At 35.6% G+C, this 19,750-nt stretch overlaps 3 protein-coding genes and 1 long non-coding RNA gene across 5 annotated transcripts; 1 reads left to right on the top strand and 3 right to left on the bottom strand.

Moving 5' to 3' along the window:
* Positions 1-3,195: 3,195 nt before the first annotated feature.
* LOC139197317 (uncharacterized) lies at positions 3,196-5,495 on the bottom strand. The gene is made up of 4 exons (XR_011582600.1): positions 5,291-5,495; positions 5,086-5,207; positions 4,264-4,322; positions 3,196-3,383 (listed from the first exon to the last, which is right to left on the bottom strand). It is a non-coding gene; the product is annotated as an uncharacterized lncRNA (long non-coding RNA).
* A 147-nt stretch (positions 5,496-5,642) lies between these two features.
* LOC103438739 (uncharacterized) lies at positions 5,643-6,467 on the bottom strand. Its single transcript, XM_029104782.2, has one exon. The coding sequence runs from the start codon at positions 6,465-6,467 to the stop codon at positions 5,643-5,645; it is 825 nt and encodes a 274-aa protein (XP_028960615.2).
* Positions 6,468-8,763: 2,296 nt separating this feature from the next.
* On the top strand, positions 8,764-13,812 carry LOC103438641 (oligoribonuclease-like). Of its 2 annotated transcripts, none has more exons than XM_008377176.4 (8): positions 8,764-8,984; positions 9,638-9,769; positions 10,522-10,598; positions 11,578-11,659; positions 11,816-11,871; positions 12,385-12,471; positions 13,105-13,195; positions 13,560-13,812. In XM_008377176.4, the coding sequence occupies exons 1-8, from the start codon at positions 8,816-8,818 to the stop codon at positions 13,673-13,675; spliced, it is 810 nt and encodes a 269-aa protein (XP_008375398.3). In that variant the 5' UTR covers positions 8,764-8,815; the 3' UTR covers positions 13,676-13,812. The 2 variants fall into 2 exon arrangements, with proteins under 2 accessions (XP_008375398.3, XP_008375397.3); XM_008377175.4 differs by having other exon boundaries at positions 8,785-8,984; positions 13,323-13,812.
* Positions 13,813-15,142: 1,330 nt separating this feature from the next.
* Positions 15,143-17,688, bottom strand: LOC103438738 (MATH domain and coiled-coil domain-containing protein At3g58250-like). Its single transcript, XM_008377282.3, has 4 exons — positions 17,666-17,688; positions 17,427-17,552; positions 17,175-17,332; positions 15,143-15,804 (listed from the first exon to the last, which is right to left on the bottom strand). Exons 1-4 carry the CDS (start codon positions 17,686-17,688, stop codon positions 15,143-15,145), a joined length of 969 nt encoding a protein of 322 aa, XP_008375504.3.
* Positions 17,689-19,750: the final 2,062 nt, after the last annotated feature.

Raw genomic sequence — 19,750 nt, 5'->3', positions numbered from 1 at the left:
ATTTTTGATTCCGCATTTAAATTTCTGTTCCAAATACTTCTAAATAGATTGGATGGAAATGAAAATGGGAATGCATTCACAAATTCTAAAATGTTCCAAACTTATTCTCATAAAATTTGTCTACAATATTAAAATTTTAAATAGTTGTTCACTAAAAGTTATGTATTTTCATTTATCATCGTTCTAAAAAGCCGCCCGGGGGGTGGGGGTGGGGGGGGGGGGGGGAAGCCTTTAGGAGGAATTAGGTGGCTGCCGAGGTAGTTTAGCTTTTTATTTTTATTTTCTAGGTTAAAGGTTTGAAAATAATTTATGTATTCAATTAATTGTAGTAACTTATTTATATGTTTTTATTGTTATATAACAAGTTAATTAAAATTAGAAAAAACTCGCCTAGATCCCTAGGTGCTAGGTAGCGTCTAACGCTTTTTAGAACCTTGCCTTATTAGCTTCTAACGGTTTTTAAAACCTTACCGCCCGATTAGCGTCTAGCGTTTTTTAGAACCTTACTTTTTACAAAACGATATATTTACACTAAGTAATTAGAGAATAAATTAGTTGCGAACTCAACATATCCTAAATTTGAATCTAAGACCTTTCACTTTGTATCTTATTGTTAGCTTTAGATACATTTCATTTATAAATTTTATATTAATTATAAACTTATATATCAAAAATAATAAAATAATAGTATATTACAATTAATTAGATATATTTGCCGGCATACAAAATATCAAGAAAGAAAAATAGATTGCTTATACAAAAATGTTCGAAAATATCCAAAAACTTATAAAATATATGAATATTCTAATTATGTTTCAAACATTCCGAGATTACTCTGATACACAATTTCAAACCAATCCAAAAATTCGAAGTATAAATTTTTTTTTTATCAAATCTAAAACTTTTGGAATGAAAATTAAAATTTATTTTCGATTCAATGTGTCTGAAAATCACTCCTGCTAATGATTGAGTTAAAATTAAAAATCAAATTTAATGTTTAAGTAGGTGTGGAACTTCCAAATTCCTCACCCAAACATACCCTACCACTTTCACTAACAACTATATATATATTGGAAATCTTTAAGGTAAGGGATCCCTATTTTTATAATTAGTTGTGGGGTCCACACTACATCGAACTTTAACGATCCGAAACGTCTATTTTTCAAGTTATATCTCATAGATCATTCTTGCAAAATATTAGACAAATATAAATGTTTAAAACATCTAATTGGGTTCAAAGAAATTAACGAATACTTTGTTATATAAGAAACAATGAAATTTTATCTTGATAATTAAATAGGCAAATGATTTCGAATTGAATTGAATTTTTGCAAAGATGATCTATGAATCGAGATTACAAAATAAATAATTCGGATCGTTGAAGTTCGATATGGAATGAACCTCACACCTAATCCTCATTTTTTTTTCAAAAAATGAAGATTCCTGTGCATAAAAAACCTATATATATATATATATTCACTTTTGGTATTGAAGATAAGAATGCTACATATATGAACAGTGGCTTCGATATATTTAAGGCATAGCCATTAAAAACCTGTTCAGTCACGCTTCCTCCACTCTACTTCTGCAAGGCGTGTAGTGTGCGGTCTTCCCCAGCCCAGGCACCTCTGACTCTAAAGATTTCTAATTCCATATATCCGCTGCAGAGTGCAGACCCACCCCCATAGAGGACAGACTGTCACTAACCATTTTAGTGAAACCCTTGCTTGCACCGTCCCGATGCAGCATCAGTACACTTAATGCCCCAGCTCAACGACAATGTCGGATGGAGTCCTACTATTATAAATCAGTCAATGTATTCAGATTTACGGGATTTTCTACGGTATTTTGTAGTATGAGATATTTTGTGTCTTCTAAGTTTCTAATTGTTAAATTTTTGTTTAAATACAAGGAACTGTTAATAGTACTCTAAAAATTTTATTTTACACTTCTCACAAGTGTATTTTTCTTTTTAATTATAGAAAGTTTGGAGTGCCAAATGAGATTTTTGGAATGTTAATAACAATTCCCAAATACAAAAGCCAAAATTTAACACTCCATTTGGATGAGGAAGTTTAAGATTGTTAAGGAATTTTAAAATGACGGAATTTGAAATGACATAATTTTATTTTCTAGAATTTATGAATTTTCTTGTTTGGTTAACTAAAAGAACAATGAAATATAAATACGGAATTTGTTATTTTTAAACACACTCATAGAAATTTGGAAATGATATCTATTTACATGGAATTTAAACTTGGAAATTGAAATTTCAAATTCCAAGTTTTTATTCATGCGAGTTTCTGTGTTTATAAATTCAAACAAAAGAATTTGTGCATATCAATTTATAATTATGATTTTTGTCAAAATTTCAAATTTACTTTCCTCATCCGACCACATTGTAATGGTTTAAACACCCCAAAGTATCCCATATTCTGGAACACCCTAATTCTTTTGTAAATTCACTCTCTAAGGGCATATTTGGTATTTTACTTGCATCATTTTTTTTTTTAAATTTATAAATGATGAATGAATCTAAATTACTTAATACTCATGAGTTTTAAAAACAAAAAAATTGGATTCAAGAAGATACCAAACGATCCCTAAATCTCTTGAAATACTTCAACACAGCTCCTAATCGTTAAATTAAACAATGTATGTCATGCATTAAAGTTTAGGCCAAAGAGAAACTAGAGCCTGACTGCAAAACACCGCTCTTTAGAAGGAACTGCAATATTATAAAGGGGTGTGATATCCACACACCCCATTTTACTTCTCACACACCTTTTTAATTTTCGGCCGTCAAATCGGATGAATTGAAGAAGATCAACGGACAAAAATTATCAAAGAGTGTGTGAGAAGTAAAATGGGGTGTGTGGATAGCACACCCCTATTATAAATTATAATGATATTCTTAAATTAAAACAAACAACTTCGCGGAGTTATTTCTGCATACCATTTTTCACCTTCTACACACCTCTCCATTATAGAACTTGATTTTCTTTCAATTTGTTCAACCGAAAGAGGTGTGTGTGAGAGAAAAAAAAAAGGTTGTGCGAAAATCAATTCCCACAACTTACAAAGCTAAAGCATTATTTTACTTAAATTTCCAGATTCCGAGTCATGCAAGTAAGGTAAGATCTAAACCCACAGTTAGAGATAATTATGCAAAAGGCTAACCAGTCCCATAACCTATGACACACCCCGTCCCAAAGGAGGGCATGCTGGCCGTCACGTGAGAGTGACGTAACCATTTGCACAGTACGGAAGCTTTAAGATACAATTTATAAGTTGATACACCCGAAGGTGAGTCCTAATTTTGTCCATTCTGTCAGAACACCGTCGAATTCCTCGTAGTCACCACACCTTTGTGATTCCTGAACCTGGAGGGGCGCAAAACCAAAATTGAGTGGGTCAGTAAAACAATTCTTCTCCAAATCCAAACATTTCTCAAAACGTTGTAACCCCTCTCCGTAAAACCTGTATACTTTCCCAGAAATGTAAAATATAAATATACATATATATTCTCAAAACTTCATTTTTACTATCTCAACATTTTCTTTATCAATCATGCCATGCCATGTCTAATTCAACAGTTAAGTATGGATGCATCAACAATAATCATATCAGGTGCAAGAAAGTAATCAACCGGAGGCCCTCTAATAGCCCTGTACGGTTGAATCTAGAGCTCAAAATCTATCACTATCACTCTGCCGGAGTCACCTCTGTGACCTGTACGGCCTTCTGCACATAAGTTACGCTCTAGTGCTTTCTCATCAATCATCTGTGCACATAATCTAAGGTCACCCACCAGTCGAAATCTCACTAACACTCTTCGACTGGCCCGTCGCACCCACTCCGCGTGGACTGTGCGACCAGCATCTACTTGGATCCAAGGCGAGCGTGCGATGCGGTGAATACTATAAGCACTAAACTATGGTGCAGGATTTGAGCTCAATATACATCAACATCATCATAACAGTAATTAAATACTCACCTGATACTCACCTGTGCGTCCGCCGCACCATTCATTCATATGCATCATATCTCAATTCATACTTTTCATATCATTTCATGCATGGCAATTCGATTCACATTTCTATATACTTTGCATATAATTTTATGCATGGCATCTCAATTCACATCTCAATATACTTTTCATATAATTTTATGCATTGCATTTAAAGCATAATTTCATGCATTTTCAATTTCTGGGAAAACGGTAAGTATATATGTATACGGAAAACAAAACTGCCCACTCACCTGGAGTTCGCCCTACAACTCCCTAGCACAATACGCCAAGGCGTCATGACGATCGGCGCCTAAAACAATAATCAATTCCAACCTCAGAATTCATATCGATAGAATATATAACTTATATAAAATACGTCACTACGTAGTTCGATCCGGAAGATCCACCACTCAGATTTTAAATCCATAACTTCCAGAGGTCCACAATATATATCTAGGATAACATCCTAAAATTTCATCACCATCCAACGGTCGGATCTCCGTCAATTAACAAAACTAAGTGACGGTTAACATTTTATTTTATGAACTTACAACTCCAATTCCGGAAGATCCGTAACTCGGATTCCCAATCCGTAAGTTCCAATAATCCTCAAACATTACGTATTGCAACGTATCAAATTTTGGTGATGATCCAACGGTCGGATCGTCAATTCATATTTTCACCTAAATGCAAAAACTATAAAACGTTATTTGAACACCTAACCAACAATCCTTAATAACTTTCTCATACGGTGCTCAATTTGGGTATATGAATATACCACAGTGATCTACTCGACGTCACAGACGTCGAAATATTTTTAAAATAATTTTTTACTGTAGCACGCGCCCCCACGCGCCAAGGAAGGCACGGGTCCACGCGCCCCCACGCGCACCTTCTTCTTCCTTGGGTCGCCGGACTGGTTTTTCCGGTGACCGGAAAACTGGGGAATTTTCAAATGCTTCGTTCTCCTTCGTTTCTCAACCATTTTCTTCGTATAATATATCAAATTGAAGCCCCAAACATGTAGAATCACAATATACTACTTTAAAGCTCTAAAAACCAGGAAATCTCACCGGAAAAATTCCAAGAAAACCGGCCAAAGATGAACAACGTGATCCCGACGTCCATTTTGTTCAAACGAGGCACTCCGAGCCTCCTCGTGACCTCCTTAAGCTCACTGTGAGCTTTTTTTAGCCTAAAACGTAGTCATTTAGAAGATCATGAACAGTGCCATTTCACGGGGCTTTAAAAACTAGGGTTTTTCGAAATGAAACTCACCTGAATTTGGTATCCCCGTGTTCGTGAAGTCCTCAGGATCACGATGGTAGTCTTAAATTGGACGTTCGTGGAGGTTTGATTGAGGTTGTGTGTGAGTCCGTATGTTCGAGAGTAAGAGAGAGAGTGAGAGAGTTTTCTGAGATGAAAGAAGAAAAAGAGAGAGAAGGAGTTACGGGTTTTAGGGAGGGAAATAAGGAATGGGGATCCCACGTGGTCCTTTTCCAATCTCCAACTCCAAACCACAAAATTTTAACCTAAAAATCTAAGTTCCATCCTTATTAAATTCCATTTTATTTTCAAAACTTAGGAACCTAGATAATTATCAACTTGAGCTTCACATACTTAGTATTTCTTAAGGGCAATTTCGTCCATTCACAGCCACGAATGTAATATTTTGGAACGGGCTGTGACAACCTAGCTTAGTATCCATGTCTATCCCATTGAATTCTTGTTTCGCCTTACCCAAGTTTTTTTTGGCTACCGCAAGATCAACCTTTGTAACAGCTACTGCTGCCCTCCGCCTTTTAAGTTCATCCTCCAAAACGTCTACGTCTTCTCTCAGCCTTTTCAGTCTCCCTGCTCTTTGTATAAACTTGTTCATACCAAATGCTGTTTGAACGTGCGGCTCCAGCCATGCTAAATCAAATCTAAAGGCCTCGAGCTCTTCCCAGAATAGTTGAAGGCGGTCAGAAGCATCCCTGGTCATATCTTTAGCCTTTGTTGTCTTTAGAAAATGCAGCACACGGCCCAAAGCTGTGAATGCGCATTCAACAAACATCGGAGTTCTTTTGAGCATACAGTCAATCAAGGACGGATTCGATGAGCAGACTTCTTCTAGCCAAGGAATAAAAGCCGTCTCTATTCGTCCTAAACCCCTAAAATCCATAAGGTCGCCCGTTGGGGTGGTGGGGACTTCCCTGAGTACCTTGGCTAAGGAAGGGTCAGAAGGGCTATCATCAGTAGCCTCAGTGCAAGCTTGAAAACCTGGTGTGTTTTGGAGTTCAGAATTCCTCTGTGATTCCTGCCCCTTAAGTCCTTTCTTTGATGACTCCATAGTTGCAGAAATATTAGTTTCTTGGCCACCAATTTTAACCGGGACATTGATCTTGGCTTGAACAATGCAAATATCATTTACTAGAAAACCTGCACCAGAGTTATAGAGTTCCCGAAGAGGCATGAATGATTTGAAGCCAAACTTACTTTCTTTCGTTTCAGGAAAATTTCATGTTTACAACCATCTCAAACCCAATTCAAATATAAAGTTATTTTGCACATGCCATATAGGACTAGCATTTCCATGTCTTCTTTTTTTCTTTCTGCTACCAAACCCATCCATCGACTTGGGATCCAAGAGATCCTTCCATAGACTTGAATTTGCCAGAGAATGCCGCCCGCTAGTTAATGGTTAAGGTTGATGAGGTTGGGGTAATATTTATTTGCACCAAGAATCAAGTCAATATGTCTTTGCAGTACTAATCAAAAGTCCTTGCAATGGTGGTTTGGGCCGCCGAGAGACACCGGCAGAGAAAAACAAATGCAATAAAATATAAAAAGTATGAAATTTAATCCAAAGAAGAAGCAAATGCAAAATATCCATATATTGAGTCATACCTTAGTTGGACGATTCAAAACTTCAAAATCACCATCCATCAATAGAAAAAGCTTGTTTTCTCTATCAGAGCTATTAGGGTTTTAGCCGGAATGAACATAGGATAAACAAATGGTAGTGCTAGGGTTTAATTATAGTGCGTGATTTTATTGATAAATTTGAGTTTTATTATTAATTTCATTTTGTATTTAATAGTAATTATGCAATAAGGTAAAATATATAATTAACATTTAAAATTTAAGTTGTGCATAGAAAGAGACTACTTGAATTTAAATAAAATTTCTCATTATCTAATTCTTTTGTTTTTTGTTTTTTGTCTAACAGATAACTTTCATTAATAAAAACTAATACAAGAAATGGAAGGCCCAAAGGCAATCCAAATACAATCATAAGCCAAAAGTAAATACAACACAAAAGCCTATAAAGAGCAAGCTGACAACAACAAAAACCCTAAATCTGGAAGAGTGCAAACTTCACCACACTAGTTGCGCCGCCATCGTCAATCTGTCACCACCAAGAGAAAGAATCCACGAACAAACTGGATGAACGAAAAATGGGAGTGAGCGAGCCATCCGTACAAAAAGCACTCCCATAATCCTACCAAATAGTGCCAAACACACTTTAACAAGCACCCAACACCAAAATGCGCCGCCGAAAGGAGACATGCGATGGACCGAGTAGTGGAGGTCGGCGGTGAAGGATTGACGATGGGAAGAAACATCGGAGGTAAAAGGGGGCATAAAATCTAGATCTGAGACAAGCTCAGAGAGGTTGAGACAAGGCTCAAGGAAGCTAGAAAATAAAGGAAACAGTGCAAGGAAATAAAGGGTAAGCAAAAGTGAAAAGGAAAAGAAAATAAGGAAAGAAGAGGAGGACCTTGCCAAGGAGAAAGAAGGATGGAGCTGGAAAGCAAAAATCCCAGGCAAGATGGGGAAGGAAGGAATAAAGAACAGAGGGGTGTTTTCATAAAAAAAAAAGAAGAAGAAAGAAACAAAGGGGGTGGGGTCAGAGAGTGGTGGAGACCAAAACAATGGGCAAATATCCAAAATTAAAAAGGAAATGACGTTTCAACCTTGTGCATACAAGGTGTTCGTTTCTTGAGTCTCACCCCTCTGATAGCGGCTTGGCCGTCTCAAACTCTCCTTTTCCTTTTGAACGTTGTAATTTTTTTATATTTTCAAATAAACAAATAGAAATTTTGTTTTAAACGATAATTTTGGTATATTCTTAAATATATTTTAGGTGTCCAAAGAAATTTAAATTTTGTTAGAGGTGGCTAAAGAAATTTGTAAATAAAGCCCAATTAGTGTTTTCCAATGAAATTATATCTGGGCCAGCATACTTTGGGCCCAATGGTCGTTTTTGGTCTAAATAGACCAAATTGAAATTCGGCAGCCCGCCCGAGTTGTTGCAACAAGTTAAAATAGAGACAGGAAACAATGGAGTTATTCAACTTTAATTAAATTAAAGCAATGATTTTTCAATAAATTTTTTATTACAATTAGTCTTTTAACACATTAAAATGTGTAGTTATGATCAGTTTTGTCAACTTTGTTAGAATTTTTTAAAATGAGTTATGTTGGAAGAACCATTGTTATAATCAGGGTCTCTTAACTCATCTAAATGGGTAGTTACGATCCTTTTTGTTCACTTTGTTATAATTTTGTCAAAATGAGTTATGTTGGATAACTATTGCTACAATTGAGTTAAAGTTAAGAGACTATTGCTCTAATTAAATTAAAATTGAGGATCATTTCTCCGGTTGAATTAAAGTTGAGGGACTAATAGTAATAAAGTTCTAATTAAAAAACCATAACTATACGTTTTGATAAGTTGATGGAGCAATAATAATATAATTTTAATTGAGGAACCATTGTTTCAATTTAGTTAAAATTAATTTACTCTAAAGTAAATTCATGCTAGAGAGTAAAGTTTCAGAACCAAACCAAGCAATCGTAACCAAAAGAGACAGAGAAACAATGGAGTTCCTCGCAAATGCATTCTCTGCGCTGGAACTTGACGCCGAAAACGACGATCCAATGCGATTCGCTTCTTCTTCTTCCGATGGCACTAGAAAATCTTCAGGTTCATTCACTTTCATTCCATGTGTTAGGGTTTTGGGTTTAGGGTTTATTATTTAGCCCAAAAATGTGACACAACTGGAGGGAAAGGCGTCTTTGAAGCTTATTGCTTGTTTACTTCTCCGGATCGATTGCTTATAAATTAAGCTTACTGCAAACTTGGTTAGTGGTGAAGTTTGGTGCGGATTTAGGCTGTAAACCCCTTGTTTGCTTTCGTTCTTGGGCTACTGATTGATCCTGTACATTGAGCTGGTTTCGACAATTTCCGGGGCTAAGTCCTACTAGGAAGTTTTCGTGATTACTATTTACTTTCATCCTTCCAGTATATTTGGATGCTGTATACTTTCATTTACAACTCAACTGAATCTATGAACACCCATTTTTAGGCTCTTTTTCTTAATATTTCTCTCAAAAAAGTTCTTATTTTTTTGAATGGATCCTGCAGTTTTGATGAAGTATAAATTTTTTGTTTACAGACAAAAAAAATCTTTATTTTTTCTAAATGTAACCCACATTCATGATAGACTAGGCATTGGGCATATATAATAAGTAATTGCCATAATAATGATTTGCTTAGGTGAATATTTGTTGATAATCCCGCTATGTGGATTGAAAAATATGAGTATATTCATTTTGATGATGCATCTTTTGAGGTAGGCAATAGCAAGAAGAAAGTCAACGACTCTGACAACAAGTTGCTGGTAAATGAGAAGCAGAGTAAGAAAAATACAGAGGTACCTCCAGAAGAGTGCAAAATGCCACTGGTATGGATTGACTTGGAAATGACTGGTGAGGGTAATATTGCTTGGTATAATACAAAAATGCCTAACTAAATAACATTGATAATTTCTTCGCTACTCTTGGGAACTATTTCTGTGTGGAACTTTGTTGTATGGAGTATATACATGTTGCATGATGTGACTTATTTGAGTTTAAAGGGTCGTGGCGATGCCCGTGGAAAGACATAGCTCAGGTCCTTTCCATGTTCTCTTCTAATCTTCGTTTCACAGTTGGAAAGGGGGAGGTTTTGTTTCTGGGATGATATTTGGGAGTAACCTAATCTGTGATTCTGAGGGGAAGGATAGGTGAATCTGTGTATTTCTTATGGGAAAATGCTAGACTTTTGGCTTGGCAATTCTTTCGCTGCCCCTTCTTCTTCCAAACTTGGATTGGATGTTTCAGGTTTTTAGGCTTTCTGTTAGTAGTTGCCGGCTTCTTCCCTTTTATTGGATAGGTGTCTGTATTTCCTGCTAAGAATGTTCTGTTTCATGCAGGTTTAGGGCTATTTATAGATAGACTACTGGTCCACCTTAATTGTACAACTTAGTCTTTTTGATTATTAATATACTCATTCTGTTTCCTTCCTTGAAAAGAAAACAAAGATGCACATAAAATATGTAGGAATGCTGGGCAACGTACATTAAATCTAACTGACCTATTATTGTGCTGTCTGCTTTCACTTCAATTAATGATTTCTATGGTTAATTGTCCTAATATGCGATGACATGAAAATATTCACTTTTACTTCCGTGGACGTGCAGGTTTAAATGTTGAAGTTGATCGAATACTGGAGATTGCTTGTATAGTTACTGATGGAAGATTAACCAAATCGGTGGAGGTATTTTCAGCATTGTGCATTAATGTGTGGATATGCCTCTGTGTATTTCTATTTTTAGATTTTGTAGGTGTAGTTAACTACTTTGTGTGTTATCCCTGGTTGCAATTTAAAAGATTGTATGATAGTATTCATACATAATTACTTTATGCCGCATGTATCCCCTGCATTTATGTCCAATAAAAAATTTGTGCTGCATCAGTATTCATCTACTCCAATTTTTTTTAGTTTGTTGTACCTTTTTCTGCACCGAAAAAATAAATAATGATAAAAAATAGTGCCTCCTGAAAAAATTACCATTTTAGATGTTATGTGAGTGCTCAAGAGTCAGTCAGTCAGTTAGTTGATCAATTCTCTCCTTTCAATTAATTGGATTTTGGTTTGCTATTTAGGGTAACTTTAGAATATCTGTCAACAGTTGGGAATTTATTATGTATGATTTTGGTGGTTGTTTGAGAGTCATGATATCGTCTTTGTGGGTTACTACTGACTGTATAGCTACGTGAAAATAGCTCCAAAGACCAAAAAACAAAAATACACAGAATCAAAATGTTTGAAAGTGAAAATGAGATCAAAACATCTCATATATGTTTGATTAAGTAGGTTTCAAAGGGCAGGTTTTAGTTTTTTTCAATCCTAAAGAAGCTGTAGGAGTGATGTGCACTAGTAGTTTAATTATGACGGAAACCTTCAAAGGCTTTTTCATTCTCCCTCTGTCTTCCTTAAAGACTGGAAATAGGTTGTCTTCATCATTAGTTTATTTTTTTTTAATTTAAAAAAAAAATTATTATCATATAATTCTGAAGAAGTTAAAGAAACAAAAACCTGATTGAGTCAAGGATGTTTGTTTGCACCCTTAGATGTTATCCTTTTCCTTGATACTTATTATGATGCCTGTCTGTTCTTTTATCATTTGGGCTCAATTCCTAATCTTTTTTTTTTTTTTTTTTTCTCTCTCCTTGTTTCCCCTTTTATATTTCAGGGCCCTGATTTAGTTATCCACCAAACCAAGGAGTGTTTAGATAGAATGGGAGAATGGTGTCAAACACATCATGCAGCTAGTGGTAAGTAAGCAGGGTAATCCGACATCGTACTTCTTGGTAACATATGGTTAAACATCTGTTCTCTTTATCGCCAAGCATCATATCATACACAAGAATCTATTATCATTTTAGCGTATGGTGCAAGATTTTACGACTGACAAACTTTAATAATATTAGGGTTGGCAACAAAAGTGCTCGAAAGTTCAATTAGTGAAAGAGAAGCTGAACAGCAGGTGCGAAAGAACTCTTGTTACACATGAGCTATATTAATTTTGGTTGGTATAATTAATTATTATTCTGTCATTGGATGTCTGGGATTCTTTTAATCAATATTCGTTGTGATTTTAATAACTCGTGTTTAATCATAGGATTGAATAAAAAGAATTAAACTCTTTCAGTTGAATTATTGTTAAAGAATTCCACCTCTGAGTTTCTCGATGTCAAAATAACAAACAACCTGGAATCTTTAGTCAGTTCCTCATGTAAAGAAGACCAATTTGATACTCATTGTACTTTTCCTTATTTGTTTTGGATAAGATAACTCCACAACCTAGTTTTGATGAACCACATAATTTAATTGTTACATATACAGTACTTATTAAGTAATCATCCTCTTTTCCCTTCAATTCTGACCTTTTTATATGTTCTAGTTCTGTTTGAACAAATTTAATCCTAATGATATATTATAGTCACATACTGCTTTCTTTATATTTCTTGGTAAGTAAATACGTGCTTGAATACTGCAGGTCATAGAATTTGTAAAGAGAAACATTGGAACATATCAACCTCTCATAGCAGGAAATTCGGTTTATGTAGATTTTGTGTTTTTGAAGGTAATTTGAATCATTTTTTTCTGGATTTTTGTTTATATTTTACTTCAATTGCAAAAATTTCTAATATGGGATTGACTTAATTGTTAGTATTTGGTTATTAGTAATGCATTGCAATTTATTTCATAAGCTGATGAGCATGTGGACCCCACTGTCACCGTGCCACACATCAATTTTGTTTTTGCATTAATGCCCGTTTTTCACTTATTTGGTTGTTTTTCTGTTATGTTGGAAGCAGATAAGCTTATTGTATGGTTATTGTGAACTATTCTTCTATTAAGGGAAAACATGTGTAGCGGAGCTTGGAGTAAAGTAAATAGGTACCAGGCAGTAGATATAGTTTTAATTGCAAACGAGGTTGCGGAGGAGGTGAGATTAAAACAACTAAAAGAAGGGAGGATTCTATGAAGTTGATTTAAAAAAGTTCGATGACCATGTGGATTGTGGTTTTGTTGATTTTTGTTTGGAGCATTAAGGTTTATGGGGCTTTTGGAGGAAATGGAAAAAAACGAAAGGGTGTAATTGTGTCTATTTAGAAAGATGTCACGCCTCTGTTTTTCTCATTTTGTTACCGTACTTAGATATAAATATAATCAGCTTGGTTGGAGTTCTTTTAACTGGCTTTTTTTCTGGCAGAAGTACATGCCAGATCTGGCTAGCCTTTTCTCCCATGTACTAGTGGATGTTAGCAGTATTAAAGCTCTATGCATTCGCTGGTATCCTCAAGGTAAAAATACTTACATAACCTGGTATACTCTAATTTTTCTCTACCACTTAAGGGCACACTATTTATTTATTATGAATTAAAACATCCATCCCTCGGTGACCTTAGTCTATGTTGTTGGCCACGCCAGTGACTTCCCTTCCCATTGGCCCGGCATGGTGGTTAGGTCTTGGTGGTTATGTGGTTTCTTATTGGAGTAGGATTCTCTCCCCTTTCATTCCCCTCCCCTCCAGTCTCCTCTCTCTCTCTCTCTCTCTCTCGGAAACACAAGTTGTTGACGTGGTTTAATCGTGAGCATTCAAATAGGAGGTATTCCTGAGTGAATTTACTTGGGACAAGTATTGACTAATGTGGTTGTTTAGCGCAGATAATAAGAAAGCCCCTTGTAAAGAAAATAAACACAGAGCCTTGGATGATATCAGAGAAAGCATCAAAGAACTCAAATACTACAAGGAGAATATATTCAAAGGATTCAGAAAGTGATTCAAGGAGGCTACATTACCAGCAGTTTGTGTATTACTATTCTAATTATGCATTATAATTAAACAATAGAGTGATTTGTATTGGGATTCCATCGTTGTTATGCAAACCCGTCAAGTTATATATTTATATCCAACTTAGATGCTGGTTGTTTTTAATCTTAAATTTCAATAGACCTTGGTTTTATTCTTGTACATTTTTTCAAAAATTACTTGCTGAAACTGACTTCCAAGTTTTCCAGATTCTGAGAACTATCTTGCAGGGGTATCAGGTTATGGTTCGGAATGGATTGGTTTTGCCTCCAATTTGCAGCAGAATCAATTACAACTGAATGCATTGGTTCGGTTTGGGTACAACACAAATCACTGAGGAAAAGGAATCAAACCAAATTACTTCTTTATTTTTTGGTCAAATGGTTCGGTTTCATCTGGGCGTTTTGGGCCTTAAATTGCAATGCTGTTTGCTTTTGTAATTGTTCGACTTTGTTAGTTCAATAACATAGAAATAAAAATAAAGAATGAAATGGGATTCACATTACGTGTAAGTAACTGTGAGAGAGAAGTCGTGAATTGAACTCATTTCTTTTCTTTCTTTTTACTTATTTTTGTTGACAACGGGGCATAAGCTTGAAAGAAAAGGAAGATTACATTAGAATATCATGAGGTCATGAGACTTTAGCTATATCTGCAACTAGCAACCGATAAGTAAACGTGCTTAAATGGTTTTTAGTTAAATTCTAGTATAACCGGTAGCCAAAAAACCTGGTAGAGGATTCAAATTCTTTGTAAATGTACAATTAACCATCTCGTCCAATATAAATCAGTACAATTGTGAGAATGTGAGGACAATGTCTCATATCGTTGAGGGACCAAACCATGCAAGGCTACTCATCTACTCATCATACAACCAATTGATCTTATGCTGGAATCCAACCTTCGTCATGGTCAGAGCAGGTTGGCCCACACATGAAGCCCAATGGATGCACGTCACCCTGTTTGTGTTGTTCATAAGCTAGGCTTGGAAATTCGTCACACGTGAGAAAGTGAGGACAAAGTCCCACATCGGCAAGGGACCAAACCATGCAAGTGCTTATGAGAAGTTGGACTACTTCCCATGTTACCAATTGATTTTACGGTGAAACCTCAACTTTCTTCAACAATCACTGTGAACACTGGTTTGTCATCCCTTGCTGGTTATTCTTTATTCTAAAACACCACCATCGATCTTTTATGCGAACAACCCGAACAACCATTTCCTTTCATCATCTTTTTGCGAGTATTTCACGTTTGAAAAGAACATGACATGAAACAGTCCCCAGACAAACAAACGAAAATATGGTACAATTTAAATTCAGAGCTAGATTTGTTTTAAACTTCATACCACTCCAAGTTCTACTACATATTTGCATGCACTGCATAAATTTGTCTGAGGGATCATTATTATATATCTGAGAGAAAATTCTACCGTAAATTAAGCTAACGGATAACCTAGCTCACTATCCATATCTATGTTGCTGAAGTACTCTTCTTCTGCCTCTGCCAAATTTCTTTTTGCTACCTCAAGCTCGGCTTCTGCGTCCGCTAAGATAGCCCGTCGCGTCTTTAATTCGTTATCCAAAACATCGACATCTTCTTTCAGTCTATTCACTATTCCTACCTTTTTCGTCATGCCAAAAACAGATTGAACATGTGGCTCCAGCCAAGCCAAGTCAAATTTGAAGGCCTCAAGCTCCTCCCATAACAGTTGAAGACGTTGACAAGCATCAGCGTTCATATCCTTGGCTTTTGTAGTCTTCAGGAAATGCAAGACTCGGCCCAGAGCTGTGAATGCACATTGAACAAACGTACGACTCCTCTTCATCTGGCACTCAATCAAAGAAGGATACAACGAACACACTTCCTCCAACATTGGAACAAAATTTTTCCCTATTCGCACTAAACCCCTGAAATCCATAAGCTCACCAGTTTCTTGGTCTTCTAAAATTTTAATACCGTTACGAACTGAAACTTCAACTTCAACAACACATACGTCATTCACCAGGTACCCTTTATCGTGGCGATGAAGCTCACTTAGAGGAATGAATGATGTAAGGCCCCAGTCAGCTGTACTTGCCGTAAACGTATGTTCCAAGTCTGTGAAATCAGAAGTATATATATCAACGATCAAAAACATTAATCAAGAATCAAAGCATATGAATAACTAATGTATCCATATAAAAGATAGAAGAGGCCATTTGGATTGTATGTTCTAATGGATCGACTGAATAGGTAAGAAAAGCACAGTTCAAACAGATACGAAACAAATGTTCAATTAACCAACTTTAAGTCAATTGAGCTATCGACCGTACGTAGCATACTGTCCAACACTAACTACCTACCTTCAGCTGGGGCATAGACTTAAGGTATGTTTAACATCAACAGTCTCCACACAAATGTAACTGTTCGTTCAAATACCAGTTTGTTAATTTATGCGGCAATTTGAAAGAGTAAATTTTGCTACTTTACAATTTTGTTCTCCAACAGGCTCTTATAAATTTTAATATTATATTATGTACTATCTAATATGAAACAAGTTGGTTCCACATTTTGTTGTTATGGGATTAATTAATGGAGATGGTGAGAAAAGAACACATTACCATATTAAAATGAATGTTTGAAGGCTTGGTTAGAAACTCTTATTTGAAGAATGAATTTAGCTATACTCTTGGAGCAAGAAAATCCTATGTGGCTCTACATATGTAGTTCAAAACATGAATTTAATAACTCTTGGAGATGCTCGTGTGCCTACTTCACTACGACAATACGGATGATCAGCAATGAGTGAATACAAACAATCCTATACTGGCAAACAATTTCCCAACTACATGTACATACACATACATATGTATAATATATATCATTAAGATAAGGGGAAACACATTTTTTCACATATTTTGGCACTTGTTTAGTAGGGCCCACTTCGTAATTTATATCAACTTTCCGAACGGTCAATCTTTTAGGTCTCCGTTCAAAAATCATGGCTACCAAAAATCATTCAAATCCTAAACCATATAACCATTGGATTAATGTTGGTCATTCTAGTTTTTCTTTGCAAAACAATGTCCTTCCATTTTATTAACTACAAAAGAATGCCTTAATAAGTTTGGATTACTCTAATTTTTTTCAAGGATGATCAATGAATGATGAATTGAATATAGACGGGCATTATTGAAATACATTATGAAGTGAGCCCCACAAAATGAGTGTAAAAATGTGTGAAAAAAAATGGTGTTGTCCCTTTTTCTTGTTGTGACCCTAGGTCTCATTTACGGTTTCCCTTCCCAAGTGTAGCACATATCCAACACAAACAATGGCAAGGCTATATAGTAAGAAGTACAAAAGAAACTAAGAGTATGGGGAAGGCAAAGAATCGCTAAATTCTATATACCAAACTTCTCCTTGAGTAAATGGCAAGCCCATTAGGTAAAAATTCGAATTGCGACTAATATGATCAGTACAGATACCCTTTGTTATTGACTTGTTGGTATCAAATTGATCAACGAGGGTGAGCTTGAACTTTGTATATCTGTTCCACCCATATGGTAATGTTGAAGCCTCTGCAACATCCAAATACACAGACAAGCAATCGACGTTGTTTCCCCTTGCATATATAAGCATCCGCCTGCAGATCAAACCAGTTAACCCTAAACCCACCTACAAATTATATATTATACCATAAAAAATTAAGCTTGTAAATTCAAGATACTCAAGTGCACCATTTATAACCACCAATGACGAAAACTTCAGAGTAATGCTGGTACTTTTTCAACTGAGAAAAGTTGTCTACTCTCCAGGTGAATGTCCCAGACACAAGGTCCTCCTCTTCCACCTTCTTGATCATTCTATATAGACCAAGCTCATCCAATAAATAAGTAAATAAATAAATAGATATAATGTATAAATACAAACAAGGAGACTAAAGCCGATACTTAGTTAACGGAGACTACATACTTACCTTGCAACTAACGAATCTGTCATGAGTCTCGACTCTCGAGATATATTAACACAGGGAGAGGGAGAGAGATTGTCTTGATAAAAGCGGTGAAAAAACAAAAATTAGAATTTGACACACCTAATATACTTCGCTAAGTCTTTGTTGTAAGTCATGATAAAACCCTAGGCTGTCCACAGTGGGCTCAAAATTTTGATTTGGGAAATTTTATTTGAACCCATATAACCTATCTTTATATCTAGTTTACTCACTGCATTCATATTATTTTTAATTGAAATATCAATATCTTTTTAAACCCAAATTTATTACTTAAACTACCCTCACAAACCCAATTCAATACGTAAATTTATCTTTACACCTAGGCTATTAACTTATTGAATTGTTTAGATCAAACCTCATCCCTTGCTGGTTTTTTTTTAAGGGTCAGAAATAGAGTTATAGAAGTCAAGATCGTGATAGGACAAGAACTCATCAATGTGATTAGTACCAATCCACCTCAAGTTGGGTTGGATAGGAGTCTACAAGAGAATTTTTAGGAAGATCTTGGAGAATTGGTCCAAGGAATCTCGTAGACGGAGAAGGTGATCATAGGAGGAGATTTAAATGGACATGTGGGCAAGGAGACAGACAACTACATAGGCATGCTGCATTTGGAAAGAAACAAGGAAGGGAAAACCATTTTGGATTTTACAATGGCATACAATCTCTTTCTAGAAGAACATGTGGCCACCTAGAAGAGTGGGTCGTCAAAAACACAAATAGATTTCTTTTTAAGGGGAAAGGGGATCATATAACTTGTAAGGATTGCAAAGTTATACTGGGAGAGAATTTGGCTAACCAATATCTCTATTGGTGGTGGATATACATATCAAAAGAGATAGAAGAGAGAACAAGACCTTGAAGTGTCCAAGAACTAGATGGTAGAATCAAAAGGGAAAAAACAAGTCACTTTCAAAGAGAAAGTACTTGCCTATGCACTTAGGATACAAAGGGGAACGCTAACCAAATGTGGATTCCATGGCTACTGTATCCAAAAAGTTACAAAAAGTGTATTAGGAGAGTCTAAGGGTTTTGCTCCGCATCAAAAGGAATCTTGGTGGTGGAAGGAAGAGGTACAATAAAATGTTAAGGCTAAGAAGGAATATTGTAAAGCCTTATACAAGGATATAACCAATGAAAACCGTGAGAGGTATAAAATAGCAAAGAAGAAGGAGAAGAAAGTCACGAGAAAAGCGAAGCTAATGGATTTTGACAATATGTATAAGTGATTGGATATCTATAAACTGGCTAGAGTAAGGGGAAAAGAAGACAAGAGACTTGAACTAAGTGAGGTGCATCAAGGATGAGAAAGGAAATATTTTAGATATGAAGAACATGGTTAAAGAAAAAGGGAAAGCTTATTTTCATAATCTTTTCAATGAAAGACACGAAATGAGTACTTCTTTAGGTGAAGTGTTGCAGCTTTTGAAAAAAATGAAGCAATGAAAAACAGTGGGTCTTGACGGTATTCGAAGTGTAGAAAATCTTAAGAGAGACAAGTATAACATGACTCATAAACCTTTTCCATAAGAATTTGAAAATAAAGATGCCAATTTAATGGTGAAAAAGCACTTTGGTGCCTAACTAAAAGTATAAGGCAACATACAAAATTGCATGAACTATAGGGGTATTAAGTTAATGAGTCATACAATGAAGTTGTGGGAGATAGTAGTTGAGTATAAACTAAGGAAAGAGACACGAGTATCTAACAATTACTTCAGGTTCATGCCAGAGCGCTCGACTATGGAGGCAATTTATTTCTTACGGAGATTGATGGAACGATATAGAGACATGTAAAAGGAATTGCACATGGTATTTATAGATTTAAAAAAGCGTATGATAGGGTCCCTAGAGAAATTCTTTAGAGGATTCTAAAAGAAGAAAAGAGTATGAGTAACATATATCGAAGCAATAAAGGATATGTATGATGGAGCAAGGACTGCAGTATGAACTTATTAAGATGATATCCCTTTAGTATAGGGTTACATCAAGGATCAACTTTAATTTCTTACCATTTTTCATGGGGTAGTGTACGAGTTAACGAGACAT

Source organism: Malus domestica, chromosome 07 (assembly GCF_042453785.1).
Source record: "Malus domestica chromosome 07, GDT2T_hap1".
Taxonomy (NCBI): Eukaryota; Viridiplantae; Streptophyta; class Magnoliopsida; order Rosales; family Rosaceae; genus Malus; species Malus domestica.
This window is presented reverse-complemented; position numbering and strand designations above follow the sequence as displayed.

Coding starts and splice junctions, on each gene's coding strand:
- LOC103438739 (XM_029104782.2), bottom strand. CDS start 6,467: ATGCCTCTTCGGGAACTCTATAACTCTGGTGCAGGTTTTCTAGTAAAT.
- LOC103438641 (XM_008377175.4), top strand. CDS start 8,816: ATGCTAGAGAGTAAAGTTTCAGAACCAAACCAAGCAATCGTAACCAAA. Junction 9,770..10,521: donor GATTGACTTGGAAATGACTG/GTGAGGGTAATA, acceptor GTGGACGTGCAG/GTTTAAATGTTGAAGTTGAT. Junction 13,196..13,322: donor CATTCGCTGGTATCCTCAAG/GTAAAAATACTT, acceptor TGGCCACGCCAG/TGACTTCCCTTCCCATTGGC.
- LOC103438738 (XM_008377282.3), bottom strand. CDS start 17,688: ATGACAGATTCGTTAGTTGCAAG. Junction 17,333..17,426: donor GTCATTGGTGGTTATAAATG/GTGCACTTGAGT, acceptor TTTGATCTGCAG/GCGGATGCTTATATATGCAA. Junction 15,805..17,174: donor CAACAAGTCAATAACAAAGG/GTATCTGTACTG, acceptor CTGATTTCACAG/ACTTGGAACATACGTTTACG.